Genomic DNA, 21,741 nt, shown 5'->3' with positions numbered 1-21,741 from the left:
ATCTGTGTGGCATTGACCGTGCAAGGGTCCTCAGCCTAGAGTGTTCACTCTCTTATTAATAGCTGACCAACTGCCCACACCTGTCTTGCATCTAGATAGGGGAAAATAAGCCCCTTTTCCAGTGACACTTTGAAGAAAGTTAACAGACAGACTTAGCGGTGGGCTTCTGTTTCTCTCCCTGTGTGGGGCTGACGTCTCCCCCCTTTCAGATTGCAGGCATCTGCTCACCAAAAGGCATTAGCCAAAGACCAGACAAATGAGAGTAAAGATTCTGCTGAGCAGGGAGAACCTGACTCCTCCACTCTGAGCTTAGCAGAGAAGCTGGCCTTGTTTAACAAACTGTCCCAGCCGGTCTCAAAAGCCATTTCAACGCGGAACAGATTAGATATGAGACAGAGGAGGATGAATGCTCGTTATCAAACCCAGCCGGTCACGCTTGGAGAGGTGGAACAGGTGGGTGCCCTGCGATCCAGCTCCAAGGTTGCACGTATGTCCTGAAAATATGGGAGCATGCTGTCCCATGGGGGTTAATGATACGATTAAGGGGCTCGACCTGTACTCTGTGTTACCTGTCGCTACTTGGTCATAACTTCATTTTAAGGAGGATAACCATGCCAAGGATGTTTCTCTTCTCTTGTTCACATTATGGCTGAAATCATCTGAAGTTGAGTCCATCAAGGGGAGAAAAACAGAATGCATAACCTGCCTTTCAGGCAGATGATTGGATTAATGAGACGCATTTGTGCAACTACATCTAGGTTTGGTTTCTCACCAACAGAAGCAGAAAAACTGCCCCAAATGTAGTGTCTCCATCCATGTCAGTCCATCCGCAGGTATTTACCCAGGCGGTGTTTTTAAATCACCTTTTATTTTTGAGCTGTGTCCTTCCAGGTGCAGAGTGGCAAGCTCATGGCTTTCTCCCCCACCATTAACACGTCTGTGTCCACTGCGGCATCTACCGTCCCCCCCATGTATGCAGGGAATCTTCGGACAAAGCCACTTCCAGATGACAGCTTTGGCGCCACTGAGCAGAAGTTTACTTCTTCGCTAGAAAACTCTGACTCCCCAGTTAGAAGCATTCTGAAATCCCAAGGCTGGCAGCCCTCGGTCGAGGGTGCTGGAAGCAAAGCAATGCTGAGAGAATTTGAAGAGACAGAACGCAAGGGAGGCTTGACAGGTGGAGATGGCGGGGTTACAAAGTATGGGTCCTTCGAGGAAGCAGAGCTGTCCTACCCTGTCCTCAGCAGAGTCCGGGAGGGAGACAACCATAAAGAGCCCATCTATGCCCTTCCGAGGAAAGGAAGCCTGGAGCTCACCCATCCTCCCATCGCCCAGCTTGGTGATGAGCTGAAGGAATTTTCCACCCCAAAAAGCACCATGCAGGCGAGCCCGGACTGGAAGGAGAGGCAGCTCTTTGAAGAGAAGGTGGACTTGGAGAATGTCACAAAGAGGAAGTTTTCGCTGAAAGGTAACTTACTACTGCTCTTTCTTTCCTGCTGAATGGGTCGCATGTGTTTGGGATTGTTTTTAACTGAATTATGAAGGCAGTTTAACTGAATTATGAAGGCAGCTGAGTGTAAAGTGTTGAATGAAAGTCTGGGGTGAATGGTACCCTTTCCGGACTTTTCTTCCTCTTGAACTTGACCTGTTCAGAGGACTCATAAATATGTCTGCCGTAAAAGTACCTGGAGTGTTTTAATACATCTTCGTAAGGGTTTTGGATGGCTTTGGTCATGTTAACTGCTAGCTCTTTTGGCTCCTTTTAGAAATTGATGACCTCACAAGACTTTTCTGCCAATCCAATGGTTAAGCCTCTGAGCTTCCAATGTAGGGGTCACAGGCTCGATCCGTGATCGAGGAACGTGCCTTGCAGCATGACCAAAAAATAAAAATATAAAAATAAGAAAAATTAAATTGAGGATCTCAAAGGTCCCGGGCTAGGTGAGCACAGGGAATAGGGCAGGAACCCAGTTTCTGGAGTTTCAGGTTCTCTTTCTAGATCCTTCTTGTGCAGACTAGCCAGCCGTGCTGCACAGGACTGTAATTCTCTCTCTGCATTTCCATAAAATGATAGCGTGTCAGTTATAAGAGTGGTTAGGTTGGGGAGTACTGCACATGTGAAATGTCAAAGTATTGTTTAGGAGGCGTAGAGACATTTCTGCAGTGTCGTCCAAACCAACTTCCTGTGTCTGGCACATAGGAGAAGACCAGTTGTCACAGAACAAGTCACTGGGTGGGGTCATCCGCTGGGAAGTTTGGTTTTCTCAGGGACCAGAGCGTGCCCCAGATTTGCATAAACCCCAGGGGATTGGGTAACCTGCCACGTGCCCACGATTGAACTCTAAGTGCAGGATCATCCGGGGGTGAAGGGCTGGAAGAATGTTTGCCCGGGGGAGTAAGTGCTGACAGGGCTCCTTTCCTTCCCAGCGGCGGAGTTCGGGGAACCCACTTCTGAGCAGACTGGCGCGGCTGCTGGGAAACCGGCTGCTCCGTCTGCAACCCCCATGTCCTGGAAGCCGCAGGATCCCTCTGAACAGCCTCAGGAGAAGCGGTATCAGAGCCCGTGTGCGATGTTTGCTGCTGGAGAGATCAAAGCCCCGGCAGTGGAGGGCAGCCTCGACTCCCCCAGCAAAACCATGTCCATTAAAGAAAGGTAATGAGATTTCATGACCGAGAAGGAATTCTGTTGGGGAAGGATGGGCAGTTTACAGCTTGCTTTTAGACAAAGATCTGAGGAACAGGCAATGGGAGAAAATCATGAATCCAGCTACACAAGGGAATATGCTGTTCTTCCGGGAAGTTTGAAAGCTAACCACGTTCATCCTGGTGTCTGGACTGATAAAGTTGGGCGGTGCTGGTTCAAAACTCTATGAGGAAACAAACAGAGACTTTCGCCTGCTTCTTTGGTTGCTGCTTCTGTTTTCTTTTCTTTTTTTTTTTTAATACTAAATTCTCTGACCAGCCAGGGATGGAAGCAGAGATTGTGGCTCTTTTCCTTTCAGTTTTGCATGGCTTGAAATTGAATGCACAACTGCTTGTGACTATCTTTCAATGGAAAATATGTGTGGAGGGATTGGAGATAAATTCAGATTTAGGACGCAAATCCTTGGGATTTGAATCAAAGTTTTGTTTATGTTACAGAAAGTAAAATGGATGACTTCTGCAATGCATTTAGACATTTCATATCAGGTAATAGCTGTGAAGACTGCATCTGAGGATTAAATAACACCAAAACCTCATTTCATTCAAAACAGTGATGGAGGGTTGAGAGGAGATAAAGGGGGCAGGTACAAAGAATCAGAGTTAAATATTTGGGGTTGTGTTTTCCTTGTTAGCCTCTAGCAAAAGATGTAAGTGACCTGAGGACTGGGTGAAGAAGCTTCTCCTCAATTTCCTAGTTTGATTGGCAGAAGTATGGCTCCACCCACTTGGATCCTCACCCCCCCTCCCTTAGCACCTCCACCTTTCAGAAGTTTTCTTCCTCTGAACTGCACTGGCAAGACTGATTTCTCTAAGCACATTTCCAACTACTTAAGACAACGTAATAAACCACAGTGAAAACTCTTCATTCATTTTTTCCAAATCAAACCTTGGAATAATAGTCACAAAATGTTAGATAGATGGAGACTTTTTTAACCAACAAATTAATGAGAATGCTAAAGCTTATTTTCTTCCACCTTTGCTTATTTAAAATTCACAGTAAAGAATGCCTAGAAAACTGAGGGGGCTTGGATGTTGGGGTGAGCTGACTAGAAGGTGTTTGGCCTATTCTGGCATGAAGTCCTCCTCCGCGGAAACCCAGCTCACAGGGGGCTTGATCCAGAGTCCTTACTATTTCTTTATTGAAGTATAGTTGATTTACAATGTTGTTGTGAGTTATAGGTATACCGCAGAGCGATTTGGTTCTTTTCCATTTTAGGTTATTATGGGATGTTGAATATAGTCCCCTGTGCTATATACAGTAGGTTCTTGTTTATCTATTGATATTTTATACCTGGTAGTGTATACATGTTAATCTCATACTCCTGATTTATCCATCTCCCTGCTTTTCCATCTGGTAACCGTAAGTTTGTTTTTTATTTCTATGAGTATGTTTCTGTTTCATAAATAAGTTCATTTGTATTATTTTCTAGCTTCTACATGTAAGCGATATCATATAGTATTTGTCTTTTTCTGTCTGACGTTCTTCACTTAGTATGATCATCTCTGGGTCCATCCGTGTTGCTGCAAATGCCCACATTTCACTCCATTTTATGGCTGAGTAGTATTCCATTGTATATGCACCACGTCTTCCTTACCCATTCCTCTGCTGATGGACTTTCACGTTGTTTCCATGTCTTGGCTACTGTGAATAGTGCTGCTATGAACATTGTGGGGCATGGCTTTTGTAGGCTTAGTGTTTTCTCCAGTTATATTCCCAGGAGTGGGACTGCTGGATCAGTGTTTTGAGGAACCTCCATACTGTTCTCCATAGTGGCTGCACAAATTTACATTCCCATCAACAGTGTAGGAGGGCACCCTTTTCTCTGCACCGTCCAAAGACCCAACTATTGATAACTGATTAGGTAAAAGGATGAAGTATCATTTAAGGGAATTAATGATAAATATCACTTATACACAAGTTCTGATCTTTTACACACCAGAAAACATTCTTGGGGTAAAATTCCAGTAGAAAATACTAATATACTCCCTTCTCTCAAAGGCTTTGGAAAGAGATTTCCCATCTTGGGGTATATTCTGTCTGTTAGGATGTCTAATGAAGTTCTGTGTCCAACTGCTATGCAGTCATTCTTGGCTCACTTGCCTGTGTTTAGCAAATCTTAGTTTCTTTTTTTTCTGAAAGCAGTTTTAATTCTACTGTAAAATTCTGAATTAAAAAAAAATGTGAGATGCTATAAAGGTGCAGCTTCCTAACCCAGGCTTGTGGATGTCTGAGGAGTTGGAGGGTGGCTGTAAGGTTGCTATTAGCTGCCCGGAAAGAGGATAAAAACCAACCAACTGTGTACACATGGACGTTCTGGCCGGCGAGAGACAGTCCTTCCCGCAGACCCAAGGGGCTCCCGGCCACAGTCTGTCCAGAACCCTGATCGTAAGAATGCTTCTTAAATATTCAGCTATTCAGTTTATTTGACAAACTGCACATTTGAAAAGAAAAGAGGGACACTTTATTTAGCATCTACGTTGGTAATAGACTCTGCCAAGACAAAATATATGTATGGCCAGAGATCTTTCCCCCTACCTCAATGGTACTTTTATTTGCACTTCGGTGAAATAGAAGAGCTACATACTTCTTTACAATCCACACAATAGCTTTTCCCCAAGAAGTGGAGGGACATTAGTCCTTCCTCTTGTTAAATAACTATGAAGCTTGACCATTTAAAATAAGAAAGCCCCTCATATAATATTTATTTGGGCTTTGCTTTCTTTGAGGTGACATATAAAGTAGACCTTTTAAACCTTATTCTAATTCCTCTGATCACCTGCTTCACCATAGGAGAGGTTGAATTCCAGGGGCCCTGGGACCACGTGCCAACCCTAATAGGGGCTGGTCTTAGTCTCTCTCCCTCTGTACATGAGGCAGGGCTGCTGTGTGTGCAGATGAATGTTTTAGCAGCAAACATGTTCTCCCTGGAGGACAGAAATTCTAACTAGACAACAGTGCTAGGAAGAATCCATCCTCTTCCTGTACTAATTTTCTCAGTTCGTGTGTTCCTGGCATCACTTGTTTCGAATTTCGCTTTTGCGGTTCAGACTCTTGGAGACCAGACTCTGGCCATTGCGAGTTTCCTTCATCATTTCTTCTAAACAGCTACAGCCTGAGGATGTAGTTTGGTCTTCCTTGATCTCTGTCTCTTTCCTGCTCAGGACTTGAGCATCGTTTGTTTTCGTTTCTTTAAAGCTGGCGGTATGGACTGGCAAATTCTCTGGACTCAGAGATTTTCTTGGAATTGACTTTTTATTTTTTCTCTTAATAATTTTATTTATTTAGTTTTCACTATGCTGAGTCTTCTTTGCAGCATGGGCTTTTATCTAGTTGCAGTAAGCAGGGACTACTCTCTAGTTGGGGTGCACGGACTTCTCATTGCGACGGCTTCTCTTGTTGCAAAGTATGGGCTTTAGGGCACACGGGCTTCAGTAGTTGAGGCCCATGGGCTCAATAGTTGCAGTTCCTGGGCTCTAGAGCACAGGCTCGGTAGTTGTGGTGCACAGGCTTAGTTGCTCTGTGGCATGGGGGATCTTTCTGGATCAGGGATCAAACTCCTGTCTCCTGCATTGGCAGGCAGATTCTTTACCACAGAGCCACCAGGGAAACCCAGGAGTTGAGCATCTTAAGTCCCCTCTCCCGAGGCCCACAGAGGTACCTCTTGTATTTCTCTCATGTGACATCACAGAGTGCTGAAGATGGCCCTTCGAAGGAGCCAATATATCCCTGTTTCATAGGCATAAACTGAGACTTAGAAAAGCGTAGCAGCTGAGAAATTAGAGGAACTCTTCCATACCTTCCTCTTTTTTACAATATATGTGTTGCTCAAGAAAACATATCTGTAAGTTCCTTATCTTTCTTCATCTTTCTGACATGGAGAATGTCAAATTTGGATCATAACTAGCCTAAAGTTGAGGATATATTTTGCTTTCCCCATCGAATTGATAGCATCACTATTTCATAACAGCCTACATGGTTTGGGTTTCAGTTCAGTTCAGTCACTCAGTCGTGTCCGACTCTTTGCGACCCCATGAACCGCAGCACACCAGGCCTCCCTGTCCATCACCAACTGCCAGAGTCCACCCAAACCCATGTCCATTGAGTTGGTGATGCCATCCAACCATCTCATCCTCTATTGTCCCCTTCTCCTCCTGCCCTCAACCTTTCCCAGCATCAGGGTCTTTTCTAAAGAGTCAGCTCTTCGCATTAGGTGGCCAAAGTATTGGGTTTAAGTTGTCCCTAATGGAGGACTTCTTTGAAAACCATAGTAAATCAGATACATTTTGTGTTGCTTAAGGATAAAATCTTTGATACCTCTTTAAAAGTAGATTAGGCTTTTAGAAATCTTATTTCCACAGTTATGAAACCATTGCATCTGTGCTTTCACTTTGGGGCAGAGAATATGACTAAAAAAGGCAAAAGATCCAACTTTCCATTGGGATGTTGATGGAGCTTAAGGATGTATTGAACTCCCAGGAATGTTGAAGAGGCCACCTGTGCCTCTGGTGAGCCTATGACTCCTGCCTTCTAAGGCCCTGGCGGAGGTCCCCTGTGTTCCCTGTGAGTCCCACCATCCACTCAGCCAGACTGGAGTTTCGTTCTTTGCAGCCTCAAGAGTTCAGCCACTAGAGGGCCCCAGGTTCATGTAAGAGCTTGGGGCAGGAATGCCTTTTTTCCTTTGCTGCCTCCTTTTCTGATCTTTGATTTGCCCTCATTTAAAAGACCTATTAGTTCACTCCTCCAGCCTATAAATCAGCCATGACCCAAGATGTGGTCTAAGGACTAGTCCATGCTCTTTTCAGCCACGTCTGTGTGGTACCTGTGATTCTCTGAAATGGGACATTTTTAAAGGAGGAAGAAAAAACTGTACAGCAGCTTAGAGGCATACGATCTGCCCGGCCCGCACTTGACTCGATGCTGACTGCCGTGAACCTGCAGAACTTGTTCCAATCAAGTCAGGCTCTCAGACCAGTGCTGCTGAAATGTCCTGCCTTGGGCCAGTATTGCCTGCTGAGAACACATGGGCTATGGCTGGAGGGAGAGCCACTTCCCCAGTGGCCCGGCAGATACCCACGTGGTGGCCCTGGGCCCGGTCTTGGGGTAAATAACCGGGGACTACTCACGGGTAGTAGTGAACTAAGCAGTAATATACTAAGCAGATGCCCAGTTCTCAACATCCCAGCCCTGCAAATAGCACTTGGACTTGGCGGATGCTGAAAGCACTCACAGTTGTTTGAATTGCATAGATAGGCAGTAATTAATGGCATGTGGGCTTCCCAGGTGGCGCTAGTGGTAAAGAACTCCCCAGCCAATGCAGGAGACCCAAGAGACGCAGGTTCGATCCCTGGTTTGGGAAGATCCCCTGGAGAAGGGCAGTGCAACCCACTCCAGTATTCTTGCCTGGAAAATCCCATGGACAGAGGAGCCTGGCAGGTCACAGTCCACGGTGTTGCAAAGAGTCGGACACAACTGAAGTGACAGCAGGCACCCATGTAGGACCAGGCACTCAGCTCCCCAGCCCTCTGCGGTGCAGAGTGGGTCTGCAGGGAGTCAGGAGGGTTGTGAGACTGCAGGAGAGAAGGCGTTTGGAAAGGTCCCCACCTTCCTGAGCTTGTTCAACACCAAGTAGGAAATCAAGAGGGACGGGAATAATACATGTGTGTTTCAGTGTGTGTTCATTTCAAGTTTTCTATTACCTGCACTGTGCAGGCTTGGGCTGGACTCAGTACCGTGTGGGCTCAAGTGAAGCTCAGTTTCTTCCATATTATTTTGGTTACTCTGTAGTCTTTGGAAGTGAGACTTCCAAAGGTCATCCTGAGAATGACCCTGCCAGCATATCCAGAAGCAAGATTTCAGGTTCTTGGAAGGGACGAATTCTTCGAAGGCCATCCCAGCAGGGGAAAAAAATATATATGTGTGTGTATATATATAAATATACACACACACACAATACACTATATATATATATATATGTGTGTGTGTGTGTAGTGTGTATATATATACACAATGCAGTTTCTAACACATGAGAGTGAAAACATGCCTGGTGAGCTCACACACAAGTAGTGAAACAAGCCACACGCTAGGATGGGAGGCAGGATATGCCCGGGATGGAACCATAGCTCCCTGCCCCCGTGACATGCAGGGTGACCTGAGTGAGTGACATCCTTGGCCTGTGTGTGCACCCTTGCCTCATTCAGGATAACGATATCTGGGCTCTTAGAGGTCGTGGGGCACATTAGCAGAATACACGGTGGACCGTAGAGTGATGAAAGACCCACGCTTTGCCTTTTTCTAAATCAGTTCTCCATTCCCAAAGCAGCCACTAAGGTAACCAGCAAGGGGGGCCACCACAATGAGAAGGGCATGCACTACAGCTAGAGCGCAGCCCCCATGCACCACAACCAGGGAAAGCCCTCACACTGCAACCAAGACCCCTCACAACCGAGAATAAATTAATTCGTCAAAAAAGAAGAGACTGTAACCAAGGAAGAGCCAGCTAGAAGAGATGCACAGTGCGAGCTGTGAGGAAAGCATATGAGTCTTTAGATGATGTTGCCATTGCTTCAGATATTTGGGATCTTATTTTTGAGAATGTCTTTAAAGACCCAGAGTAGATCATAAACCCAACTTCTGAGGCTGCACTTTTTTTTTTTTTAATTTCCCTGAAATCACTTGGACTCTAATCTGATTCTAAAGGTAAGGTAGCCAAGATGAATAACTACCGGTGGGTCAAGGGTGAAGTAAGAAAGCTGGTTCTGAGCTGTAAGGAGAATATCAATGAAGCACATGTCTGTGTTCACAAGATGATGAATTGTGTGGGTGTGAAAGTGCTGGCATGCTTATTTTTTGGAAGTCTTCTTTATAGACACTTTGAAGGCTCTACTGCAGCATGCTAATGCTCTCGATTTTTTTTCATGATTTGATTTTACTCAATTATTTTTCCTATTAGAAGAAAACTGACTCATTTCAGAATAATTGGAGGAAAGATCAATCTTAGTCCATATATAGTCTGATCTTCAGATGGAAACCCTTAAGGGGATTTAGAATCTCTTTTCAAGTACGTGAACTGGCCCTTGTAGAGGGCAGAGCACTGCCAAGCATCACAAATGATAGAATCTGGGGCTGAATGAGAGCACGTAGGGCGCAAAGAGTCGGACATGACTGAGGGACTCAGCACAGCACAGCACGGGCCCTGACTTAGATACAAGATTCTGACTCTGATTTCCAAGGGGGTTCCCCCTCCCCCCGCCACCACTGAGTAGTTGTCTGATACCAGCTGGGTGTCCTGCAATTCCACCCAATTCTGACGCTGTCTACGCAGAGATAGGATCAAACCAGAGGGTAAGGGCTTGGGTCCTGCAAGACAGTCCCTCCCCCCTTCTTCAGACACCTGTTGTAAGTCCAGGCCCTTATCTATGCTCCCAGCCCATTACCCAGATATAGCCTAGAGGGTCCAACATCATTCTCCTTGGATTCAATCACTTGCTAGAGGGGCTCACAGAACTCAGAGAAATATTCTAATTTACTAGACCTCAAGTTTTTATAGTAGAATGTAGGACTTCCCTGGTGGTACCGTGGATAAGAATCTGCCTGCCAATGCAGGGGACGTGATCCCTGATCCAGGAAGATCCCACATGCTATGAAGCAACTAAGCCCGTGCGCCACGATGACTGAGCCTGAGCTCTAGAGCCAAGAGCCGCGACTCCTGAGCCCATGTGCTGCAGCTGTTGGAGCCCGTGTGCCTGAAGGCTGTGCCCTGCAACAGCAGAAACCACTGCAGTGAGAAGCCCGTGCACTGCAATTAGAGAGTAGACCCCGCTCACTGCACCCGGAGAAAGGCCCGAAGCAGCAGCAGAGACCCAGCGCAGCCAAAAATAAGTAACTTTTTAAAAAACAGTCTCAGGAACAGCCAGCTAGAAGAGACGGACCGTGCAGGGTGTGAGGAAAGGGGGTGGAGTTTCATGCTCTCCCTGGGTGTGCTACCCTCCCCAAACCTCCACGTGTTCACCAAACCAAGAACTCTTGGAGCCTGTCCTTTGGCCTTTTTGTGGAGGCTTTATCACATAGACGTGATTTTGTTGAGTCACCATTGGGCAGTGACTTAATTACTCTCCAGCCCTTTTCTCCTTCCTGGAGGTCAGGGAGTGGGACTAAAGGTTCTAACCATCTAATCACATGTTTGGTTCTCTCAGCAACACATCCCCACATACATGCTTCTAAAGGTCATCTCATTCACATAAGTTGACACGTTTATCACTCTCATCATTTAGGAAATGCCAAGTTGTGGGAGCTCTGTACCTGCAAAGAGGACAATAACCAAGTGTATATTATAAATCACAATATCACAGATAAGTGATAATTTCGTAGAGTAGACATTTGGGTCTTATCTGCAGTCACATAGAGAGAAAGGAAGGGAAGGAAGAAGAGGAAGAGGTTGGATGAGGGGAAAGGTCCAGAGTTTGAAGCTCTTGCACCCTTTGGAAAGTCTTCCTGGCTTACCTTCCTTATTTGACTGAAGAAATAGACAAGTATACAATATGATTATACATGAATTTGTAGATGTACATGGGTTCATATTTACTGTAAAACTTGTTTTCTTATTTGCTTAACTGAACTTTTATTGTACAGTGTGACATACCTCTCCTTCAATTAAAAAAAAATTTATTGGAAAAGACCCTTATGCCGGGAAAGATTGAGGGCAGGAGGAGATGGGGGCAACAGATGGTTGGATGACATCACTGACTCAATGGACATGAATTTAAGCAAACTCTGGGAGATAGTGAAGGACAGGGAAGCCTGGTGTGCTGCAGCCCATGGGGTCACAGAGAGTCAGACATGACTTAGCCTAAAACAACACAGTTGCTTTATGATGTTGCGTTACTTTCTGCTACACAACAAAGTGAATCAGCTATACATATACCCATATCCCCTCTTTATCAGATTTCCTTCCCGTTTAGGTCACCACAGAGCACTTAGTAGAGCTCCCTGTGCTCTACAGTTGGTTCTCATTAGTCATCTATTTTATACATAAAATCAGTAGTACATACATGTCAATCCCAATCTCCCAGTTCACCCCACACCCCTGTTCCCCCTTGGTATCCATACATTGGTTCTCTACATCTGCCTGTAAGTAAGATCGTCTATACCAGTTTTTTCAGATTCCACATGCATATGTTAATATGCGGTATTTATTCTCATTCTGATTTACTTCACTCTGTGTGACAGACTCCTCCATCCCTTTTAATGGCTGAGTAATATTCCACTGTATATGTGTACCGCATCTTCTTTACCCATTCCTCTGTTGATGGACATTTAGGTTATCTCCATGAGGACTCTGATATGCTTCATCCCATCTCCAATTCCATTATTTAATGGAGTCGGGGCGCTTGGTCGAAGGGCCTTAGAGACCATTTAGTTCAGGCTCCATTGTGACCAGTAAGGAAGGGACTTGACAGGCCTTAACAGCCAAAATAGGGCTTATATGTTGCTTTAAAATACACTCTTCATGGACATGTATTAATGAAATGTTTAAAAGACCCAGCCCAGCAGATCCAGCTGCAAGGGAAAGGGTCCAGTCACTTTTCCCCCCAATCTTTAAACTGTTTGAGCACAAGCTCAAATGAGTTTAATGATTACCACTTCTGTGCCTTTTATCTTTCCTGTGTTTGTCCAACTTAAATGTCCAAGACTGAAACAGCCTTATGTTCATGAGAATAACCTTTCACAAATTTTCACATCCCAGCAGCTTTTTATCAAGTGACACCATAGTTGACCTAAAGTAGGTTAGATAAAGACCTGAGTTAATTAGATTCTTTTTTTGTATATACCTATCTCCTGAGGAAAGTTGGAGTGATCATTTTAAAAATGGGTTTCTAGAGAAGTTTCTGTATTAAGAAGGCAGATTGGAAAGACCAAGTTCATTTGGAAGAAAATAGCATGACTTAGAATTCAAGAACAGAAGCATTCTTAAATCAGCTTTTACCTGTAATTATAAACGTATGATACCCAGAGATTGTCTATATTCTGTTGCTTTAAATTCTTAAACTCATTTCTGCTATATTTTCTGCAAATAAGTACCATCCACCTTTGGCATTACCTATTAATTCCTCATGTGACCAGAAGGGGTCACTAGAAGACATTTTTCTCTGGGGACATTTATTTTTATTTTCTTTTGTGCCCTCAGCCCAAAGGCAGGGCAAAAACAGAGATATTCCTTTGGTAAAATGATGTTCCATCTTTTATCTGGGAAGTCAGGCTTCAGATTTGCTTTTCCATCAAACTTTCACACCTTTGGGACCATCTTAGAAAATATAATACTCTACATAGTATAATTATATTAGTTTTCCAAACATACTTTCTTCCAAATAAATGCCGTTCAGAAAGATTTAAATTAGGCAGCTATGGTCTTTTCTTACTTATGGCTAACTTCCTTAAATTGTGGTTCTTTTCCAAGAAAGGATTGGTGCTGAACTTGTTGGTTGGCATGTCTTCTTCTTAGATTAGCACTGTTGAAGAAGAGCGGTGAGGAAGACTGGAGAAACAGACTCAACAGAAAGCAGGAATACGGCAAAGCCTCCATCACCAGCAGCCTGCACATCCAAGAAACGGAGCAGTCACTCAAGAAGAAGGTAACCTTGTCTGTGCTCAGAAAAGGCATTCTAACTAACGTCACGCTTGGATGTGCACCCACCAGGCAAGCATGCACAGCTTAACTAGTTACTACCCTGGGACGCATCAGCTCTCTCTTGCCACTAGGGTCCACACCTAAAGTCTGCCCACAGCCGCTTCAATTAATCACCAGCTGAAGTCTTGAGATGCCCTAGAATTGGGAACAGTGCCACATACCTAATGCATCGGCAGGCAGGTTCCTATATTTGGAAGTGTGCACTTTTATCTGTTTCAAATCTTCTAAAATGAAGTCTGATTTTACAGTGTTATTAAACCCTTTTATATCTATATACCTATACCTGTAGAGGCGTACAGCAGTCCATGGGGTTCCAGAGTCCGACACAACTGAGCAACTGAACTGAACCAAACTGACATCTATATATGTAGGTATAGATGTAGATATGTGTGTATATTTTTTGATCACACTACATAGTATGCAGGATATTAATTCTCTGACAACCAGGGATTGAACCTGGGTCCCCTGCAGTGGAAGCATGGAACCCTTAACACTGGACTGCCAGGAAGTCACCTTATTAAAGCCTTTAGAATGAAAACTTCATTGACTGCTAACTGTTTATTAGTTGCATATAGAATATGGGTTTGAATGTCCTAGGCCTAGATTTAAAACATGCATATACAAGAGGACACAGCTGTGGTCAGTGAGGGCATGTCACAGAAGTCATGTCCATGATGATCAGGTAAGCCTTTTATTGAGAAAGTATAGCAAAGTATGTTATGTTACAAGTTTCAAGAAAATTCAGTAACACTGCTGTCGATCTGGGCAAGCATTTCATATGCAAATGTACCAATGAGTTGTTAAATGACTAGTCATAATGACCAGCTTTTGACCAGTCAGTGCACACTTTCAAAGTGAACAGTGATTTCCTGCTGCCTGGCCCTGTGATGGCGAATGCACCTGCTGGCTGGGGGCAGTGTGGGCGCTGTGCGACACCACTGGCCAACTGCTAGGGTCACAGGCCTTCAAACAAAAAGGAAAAATGGTTCCAACCAGATGATCACCTAGACCCCCTCCAGCTCTAAAACAATGTAATAAGCCTCCGTGGAAGAGAGAAGTGATGAACATGACCTTGATGCACTCAGAAATGTACATAAGAAGGAGGTGTGTCCGTGGGGCCAGGAAGACAGAGTTCTGACACTATTTCCTATGGCTCTTCTGTGTTTTCCTAGGTTAAATTGGAACAGCAGTTTGAATTCTCTCTTTTGAGTCAGACATGACTTCAAAGATAATCACTAAAGACAGTTAACGCTCAGCCATTTGCAAATCTCTTAAATATGACTGGATATTAAAGAGCCTACATAGGAAATCTGTATTTCCAGAATGAGATCCAGAAGTGTAGGAAAACTAGGTCCCTCCAATGATTGACTGCCATTGCCCACAAACTTTATGTAAAAGTTTGATTTGAAAGTATTGGTTCCAAGGTAACTTTAGTTCTTAACTCTTGGTCATGTTGAAAGATGCAAAGAAATTTCCCCAAGCAGGTCCCCCATGGCATGGTAAAAAGGATGGCCACAAAGTAAAAAGCCAGGTAGATTTCTTAGAAATAGTAGAATCATTTTCAACACTTTGCCCCACTTAGGGGACAGGGATTGGCAGAAGCTGGGTAGACCAAAAGGCTCAGAATAGTAGATGTGATCAGAACAGCCTTAACATTAGACTGAGATTCTCAGGAGGCAAGAGATGGGAGAAGGTAACTGCAGTCGGCCCTGGGGTAGTAAACCCTGCCCACAGCAGCCGTGGCTTGCGTGGGAAGTACTGTCCTGGGCTCAGGGGTTCTGCACCAGCAGTGAACTCATCATCGCTCTCCTACTCCTAACCTAGTTCACTTTGGCCCAAGACAATAAGCTCGTTGAAGTTAAAATAAGCCCATCTATTTTGGGCTTCTGTAGCAGGCATTGGGAAATCGTGGGTTCTCTTGAGGTCATGTGGTTTTCCCATGGCCTCTGAAGTGCCCTCTGTTTCATGTCTTCCCAAGGGTGGGCTGTGTATTTCAGCCACACGTTAGCCATGCTCAGATGTGGTAGAAGAGCTGCCTTGAACCTGATCTGCCTTAAGACAGTCCCGGGGGCAGCTGGAAGGCAGGCAGGGAATTTGAGACATGGCCAAGGTTTGCTGGGTGTCTGAATGCTTCTCTGAAGAAGGAAGGACATTCACGACACGTGCTCCATGCGGTTAGGATCTGGCTGCCTGGGTTGGAGCCAGACTTGCTAGGGGCACAAGCTCTGGAACCTTCCATCTTTTCCTCCAAGGGAAAAGGGACTGGATTTACTGTCAGGTCAGCACTTCCTGCAGTTTCTGAATTCACTGAAGGCACATATTCGTGGTTACCAAACATTTTACAGTTTGGCCTCCTCAAGCTTGTATTGTGTATGCTAAGCAGGGTCCCACGGGTTACAGCCTGTGAAAAGCAAAGGAGGCAGGAAACGGAGATGGGCCTTTATATAAATCACTTCCCCTGTGAAAATCTGCTCCATCCAAGAAAAATATAATGTGAACCCAGGAGTAATTAGAGATTGTTGTGTAACCACATTAAAAAAGATGTGAGGGATGCCTTGAAAATCTTAACTTGTTTTTCTTTCTGTTGAAGGGTTTGTCCCAAAACAAAACAAAATTTTGGTGTTCTAACTGGCATCTCATTTGGGGTCCTGTAAGGTTAAAAAAAAATGTATTCTTTTGGTCCATAAATCAATTTGGGGAATAAGCTAGTGTTTTCCTTTCCCTACAAAAAGATCAATCGTGTCTCAAGAGACGATGTAACTTAACATCACTTCCTTACTTTCCAAACTTATCCCCCTAAAATTAGGATGGATGGTTTATAACTTAAGAGTGCTATTTACCTTGCTGCCCCTGTCATTTCCTACAGCAAATAGCTTGGGTTCTTTCTCTTGCTGTCCCTTTTTCCTTCCTCTTGCGCTTGGTTTAGTCTAGGACAATGCTAACCTGACTTATACATCTTTGCTTTTGTAGCATATAGAATTAGTTCTAAAGATGGTAAAGACCATAGTTTGTAGGTTTGGCTGGGCTCACAGCACCAGGAACATGATCCTTTCAGAGCCAGTCATCCCATCCCAAGAGGGAGAGAAATGAAACAAAGCAAAGTTTGAAAGAAGGGATTTGGCAGAAGTCTCTTTGTTTCACCTAAATTGCAGTTATGTATTTTCCCCAAATCATTATTTAAAATTCCAACCCCATTTTGGCCTGACTTTAATATTTAGGCAGAGACAGTGACTCCCAGGCCCTTTGGTCGAGATAACCATCCAAAGTTGTAGGCGTTTTCCAGGAAGTCAGAACCTTTTATAGAGTTTGTGGTTTCGACCCCCTATTTGTGTCTGAGCCACAGGTTAGGATTTGATACCTGGCTGTGCTTTCATCAAAGTATCAAGTCAGTGAATCAAGCTAAGCTCTGTGCTGTCCTCAGAACAAGTCCCTGAAAATTCTAGGCAGGTGGTCAGTCTGCCACATTTGTGTTCTAATTGCCTGTGCCGTTGAAATTCCAAATTACACTTCAAGAGCATGCAGTCAATTGAAGGACCAAGAGTAGGAGGGTGCGGAGGGTGGTTGATCTGGCCCCCAGGTCACAGATAATCACCTAGGATGGGGGATGAGCTCACTTGTTTGTGCCACCTGACTGTGTGGGCATGTGCACGCTCCTCCTGGAACCCAGCACAGAGTTCTGGGAAATGCTTGTGACACCATAACCTGACCCTACTCTTCCGACACTCTGCAACGTCTCCTGTTTGTTTTAACCTGTAGGAAGAAGGAGGATTTACAGATGATAATGACATTTCTAATCTGCTTTGGGTAAGCCTGACTCTAACACAGGTCTCCTCACCACGTGTAGCTCTCATCCTAGATGGTTCCCCTGGGTACCCCTCTCTGCTTGGTTTTCTTAGCCTGAGAGGAGATGTCACCTCAATCCAGCATGGAAAGCTATCCTGTTTCCCGCCCTTTTTCTACATTTTATTTTTAATTGGAAGATAATTGCTTTACAGTATTGGGTTGGTTTCTGCCATACAACGACAGGAATCAGCCATAAGTATACATATGTCCCCTCCCTCTTGAGCCTCCATCCCACCCCTCTAGGTCATCACAGAGCACTGGGTTCAGCTCCCTGTGTTATACAGCAGCTTCCCATTAGCTATCTCACGCTGGTCAGAATGGCCACCATCAAAAAATCCTGAAACTTTGTTTCAGTCATGGAGAAAACGTGAAAGGCTTAAAGAAGATAGTTTATATTCAATGTTAAAATGGTCCATGAGAGTCAGGGATCCCCTGTCTGAATATCTTGTGTAAATTGCAGTCATCTTGCCAATAACTCAGGTACTGCACAGAATTGATTTGGTTATATTTACTGTGCTTGTGTGGGAATTTCTGTTAGCATCCCAAAATAAAACAGGTAGGAAGGACTGTCTTGGGAAGAGAATTGAAATTGCAATGAGTAAATTAACTTTCTGTGAGAAAAAGCCTTGTTTTTGTCCTTCCCCTCCTCCACCCTGCTCTGATGAATCATCTTTTCTCATCTCTAATCCTCTTGCTTTGCTCTATAGGAACCTGTATACGCTTCTACTTATTCTCCTGCTCTACCTGCTGCCCATAAATACCTGTCTTTTGTATCTATTAATCAGGTGAGGAAAAGCCTAAATGTATTATGCCTCATTGCAATTTCTGAGTGGCAGGGAGAAACTTATTTCATTTGGGAAAGTAACTCGTTTGCTGCATTTCTGTGTGTGTGTGTGTGTGTGTGTGTATAAATGTAATTACTTCATGTATTTCGGGTCAGTCACCCGGAGGACATAACAGCCCACTCCAGTCTCGCCTGGAGAATCCCATGGACAGAGGAGCCTGGCGGGCTACAGTCCGCGGATCGCAGAGTCACACGCGACTGAGCACGCATGCGTCACAACCTCGGCTCAGACCTCTAGGGAGACTTATGGTATTAATCCATCTCATAGTCATGAAACTGGTTGAAGAGGAAAGTTTCCCCTTTAATCTATGTTGTGGGTTTTTTTTTTTCTTTTTGACTTTCATTTTGTATTTTATAGCTGATTAACAATGTTGTGATTGTTTCAGGTGCATAACGGAGTGACTCACCCATACATATATATGTATCCATTTTCCCCCAAACTCCTCTCCCATTCAAACTACCACATAATCCTGTAAATTAATATTCTAAATTGAGTCAGGAGCCCAGGGTGTTCCTGGCTCCAGTTCAGGAAACAGATTATCTTGCTTACCTTGATCAAGTAGGAGGAGGTGGTGGAAGCACTCGGGGGCGTGGAAGAGACAAGGTGGAAGCCGTGGTCCTGATGCAAGCTGGCTGCTATGGCGCTGTTGTCATGGAAACCACAGTCCTGCTTCCCCACCTTCCACCTTGCTGCAACCCTGTCTGAGCTCGACCAGAAGGGAGTCCTAGCCTGGGCTGAGGAATTCTGTTAGTGCCTAATATGCAATGATGTTTAAAGCTAGAAATACTGACAATTGGCTTTTATTCCCCTTGGAATGTCCCTGGGGTCAAAACTGTTAGAAAAAGTGGTGGCATCCCCTTTGCCACGACGACCCCCAGGTGCTAGTCAGCCTTCGTCTGTGGGACCTGGCCGGTCATGCCCGTCTTAGGGCCTCTGTCTCATCAGCTCAGGGACCACGCCCAGTCAGGTGGCCTCTCAGGTTGTGACTGTCCTGTCCCTTTAGGACTAGTGGTGACAAACTGGTCTTTGAGGGAGAGGCACAGGGTTTCAGCCAGAGGGAGGGTCTGGAGGATCCTCCTGCTTCATTTGGCATTTTCATAAATGGAAACACCCCATTTCTTCTCCCAAAAGAGGCCTTTCTTGCTCTTGCCTCAACTCCTTTCCCCTGAAGTTAGGAGTAAAGGTCTATAGCAACCTAGCCCTGCATAACCAGCCAGTGTCCACTTCAAAAACGAGGATAAACTCTGGAGCAAACCTGCTGTTCCGTCACTAAGGGGGGAAATAAGTCGATGTTAAACTTTATTTTTTTTTCATATTTATTTGTTTATTTGGCTGTCTCAGGTCTTAGTTGCGTCACGCAGGATCTTTCACTGAGGTCCATGGACTCTCACTGTGGCGCACGGACTTCATTGCTCTGCCCACAGATTCCCTTGTGACTTGTGGACTTAGTTACTCCCTGGCTTGTGGGATCTTAGTTCCCCAACTAGAGATCAAACCCACATCCCTGCATTGCAAGGCAAGTTCTTAACCACTAGACCACCAGGGAAGTGTCAATGTGAAACTTTAAAAGAAAAGATATATTATTAAAGTCTTTCCTTTTTACATTCTTTTTTAACATTCCTTCCCATGATGGTTCATCACAAGGCATTGAATATAGTTCCCTGTGCTAGACAGTAGATCCATGTTGTTTATCTGCCCTATATATACTACTTTATATCTGCTAATCCCACACTCCCAGTCCTTGCCTCCATCACCCTATTGAAGTCTTTGAATATAAACTACGTACACTTACATCATGGGCTTGGTGGTGGCTCAGCATAAAGGAATCCGGCTGCAGTGCAGGAGCCTCGGGTTTGATCCCTGGGTGGGGAAGATCCCCTGGAGGAGGGCATGGCAACCCACTCCAGTATTCTTGCCTGGGTTTGCAAAGAGTTGGACACGACTGAGCGACTTTCACTTTCATTCTTATCTAGAGAATCCCCTTGACAGAAGAGCCTGGCAACCTACAGTCCATAGAGTCACAAAGAGTTGGACACGACTGAAGTGACTTGGAGCGCACACTCACGCATACTTATATAATACACATGTTATATGTATATGTAGTATACTTCTTTATAGACTTTATTTTTCTAGAGTAGTTTGAGGTTCACAGCAAAATTAAGAAGAAAGTATAGAGATTTCCCTCATACCTCCTTCTTCCCCCTACCCCGCCCACAGCCTCCCCCACTATCAACGTCCCCCACTAGATGGCATATTTGTTTCAGCTGACAAGCTGTTATCCCTCAGTGTCCATAGTTTATAGTTGGGTTCACTCTTGGTACAGTACATGCTAAGAATTTGACAAGTGTGTAATGACACGTATCCATCATCGTGGTATTGTACAGAGTCCTTCCACTGCCCTAAAACCCCTCTGTGCGCTGCCTGCTCATCCCTCCCTCCTCTTCTCCTTCCCTCCCAGGAAACTTATCTGTTTTCTATAGTTTTATCTTTTCCAGAATATCCGATAGATGGAATCATACAAGGTGTAGCCTTTTCAGATTGACTTCTTGCGTTCAGTTCAGTTCAGTCGCTCAGTCGTGTCCAACTCTTTGCGACCCCATGAATTGCAGCCTGCCAGGCCTCCCTGTCCATCACCAACTCCCAGAGTTCACCCACAGTCACGTCCATTGAGTTGGTGATGCCATCCAGTCATCTCATCCTCTGTCATCCCCTTCTCCTCCTGCCCCCAATCCCTCCCAGCATCAGAGTCTTTTCCAATGAGTCAACTCTTCACATGAGGTGGCAAAGTACTGGAGTTTCAGCTTTAGCATCATTCCTTCCAAAGAATACCCGGGACTGATCTCCTTTAGAATGGACTGGTTGGATCTCCTTGCATTCCAAGGGACTCTCAAGAGTCTTCTCCAACACCACAGTTCAAAAGCATCAATTCTTCGGCACTCAGCTTTCTTCACAGTCCAACTCTCACATCCATACATGGCCACAGGAAAAACCATAGCCTTGACTAGACGGACCTTGGTTAGCAAAGTAATGTCTCTGCTTTTGAATGTGCTATCTAGGTTGGTCATAACTTTTCTTCCAAGGAGTAAGCGTCTTTTAATTTCATGGCTGCAATCACCATCTGCATTGATTTTGGAGCCCCCCCAAAATAAAGTCTGACACCGTTTCCACTGTTTCCCCATCTATTTCCCATGAAGTGATGGGACCGGATGCCATGATCTTCGTTTTTTGAGTGTTGAGCTTTAAGCCAACTTTTTCACTCTCCTCTTGCATTCAGTAATATGCATTTAAGGTTCCCCTGTGTATTTTCATGCCTTGATGGCTCATTTCTTTTTACCGCTGAATAATAGTCCTTGTCTGGCTGGACCAGTTTATTTATCCATTTGCTTACTGAAAGTCGTCTTGGTTGCTTCCAAGCTTTTGGCAGTTATGAGTAAAGCTGTTATAAACATCCTTTGGAGGTTTTTGGGTGGACATAATTTTCAAACTTGTTTGGATATCAGAGAGCATGATTGCTGAATTATATGGTAAGAGTAAGCTTGGTTTTATAAGGAACTACCAAACTACCTTTGAAAGTGGCTGGACCATTTTGCATTCCTACCAGCAATGAATAAGTGTTCCTGTTGCCCCATATCCTCACCAGCATTTGGTGGCGTCAGTTGTTTGAA

The 21,741-nt window shown here is 44.6% G+C and overlaps 1 protein-coding gene across 1 annotated transcript in view; it reads left to right on the top strand.

The window, feature by feature from the left end:
* The window catches only part of SVIL (supervillin), a 110,762-nt gene that overhangs the window by 42,785 nt on the left and 46,236 nt on the right, over nucleotides 1-21,741 (top strand). Inside the window, exons 13-16 of the mRNA XM_068987115.1 lie at nucleotides 210-453; nucleotides 892-1,468; nucleotides 2,428-2,653; nucleotides 13,203-13,332. Of these exons, the coding sequence (XP_068843216.1) occupies nucleotides 210-453; nucleotides 892-1,468; nucleotides 2,428-2,653; nucleotides 13,203-13,332 (1,177 nt within the window). The remainder of the gene's footprint in view (nucleotides 1-209; nucleotides 454-891; nucleotides 1,469-2,427; nucleotides 2,654-13,202; nucleotides 13,333-21,741) is intronic.

The sequence above is a fragment of the Capricornis sumatraensis genome, chromosome 15, assembly GCF_032405125.1.
Source record: "Capricornis sumatraensis isolate serow.1 chromosome 15, serow.2, whole genome shotgun sequence".
Taxonomy (NCBI): Eukaryota; Metazoa; Chordata; class Mammalia; order Artiodactyla; family Bovidae; genus Capricornis; species Capricornis sumatraensis.
The sequence above is the reverse complement of the archived record's forward strand: the minus strand, read 5'-3'. Positions and strand labels throughout refer to the sequence as shown.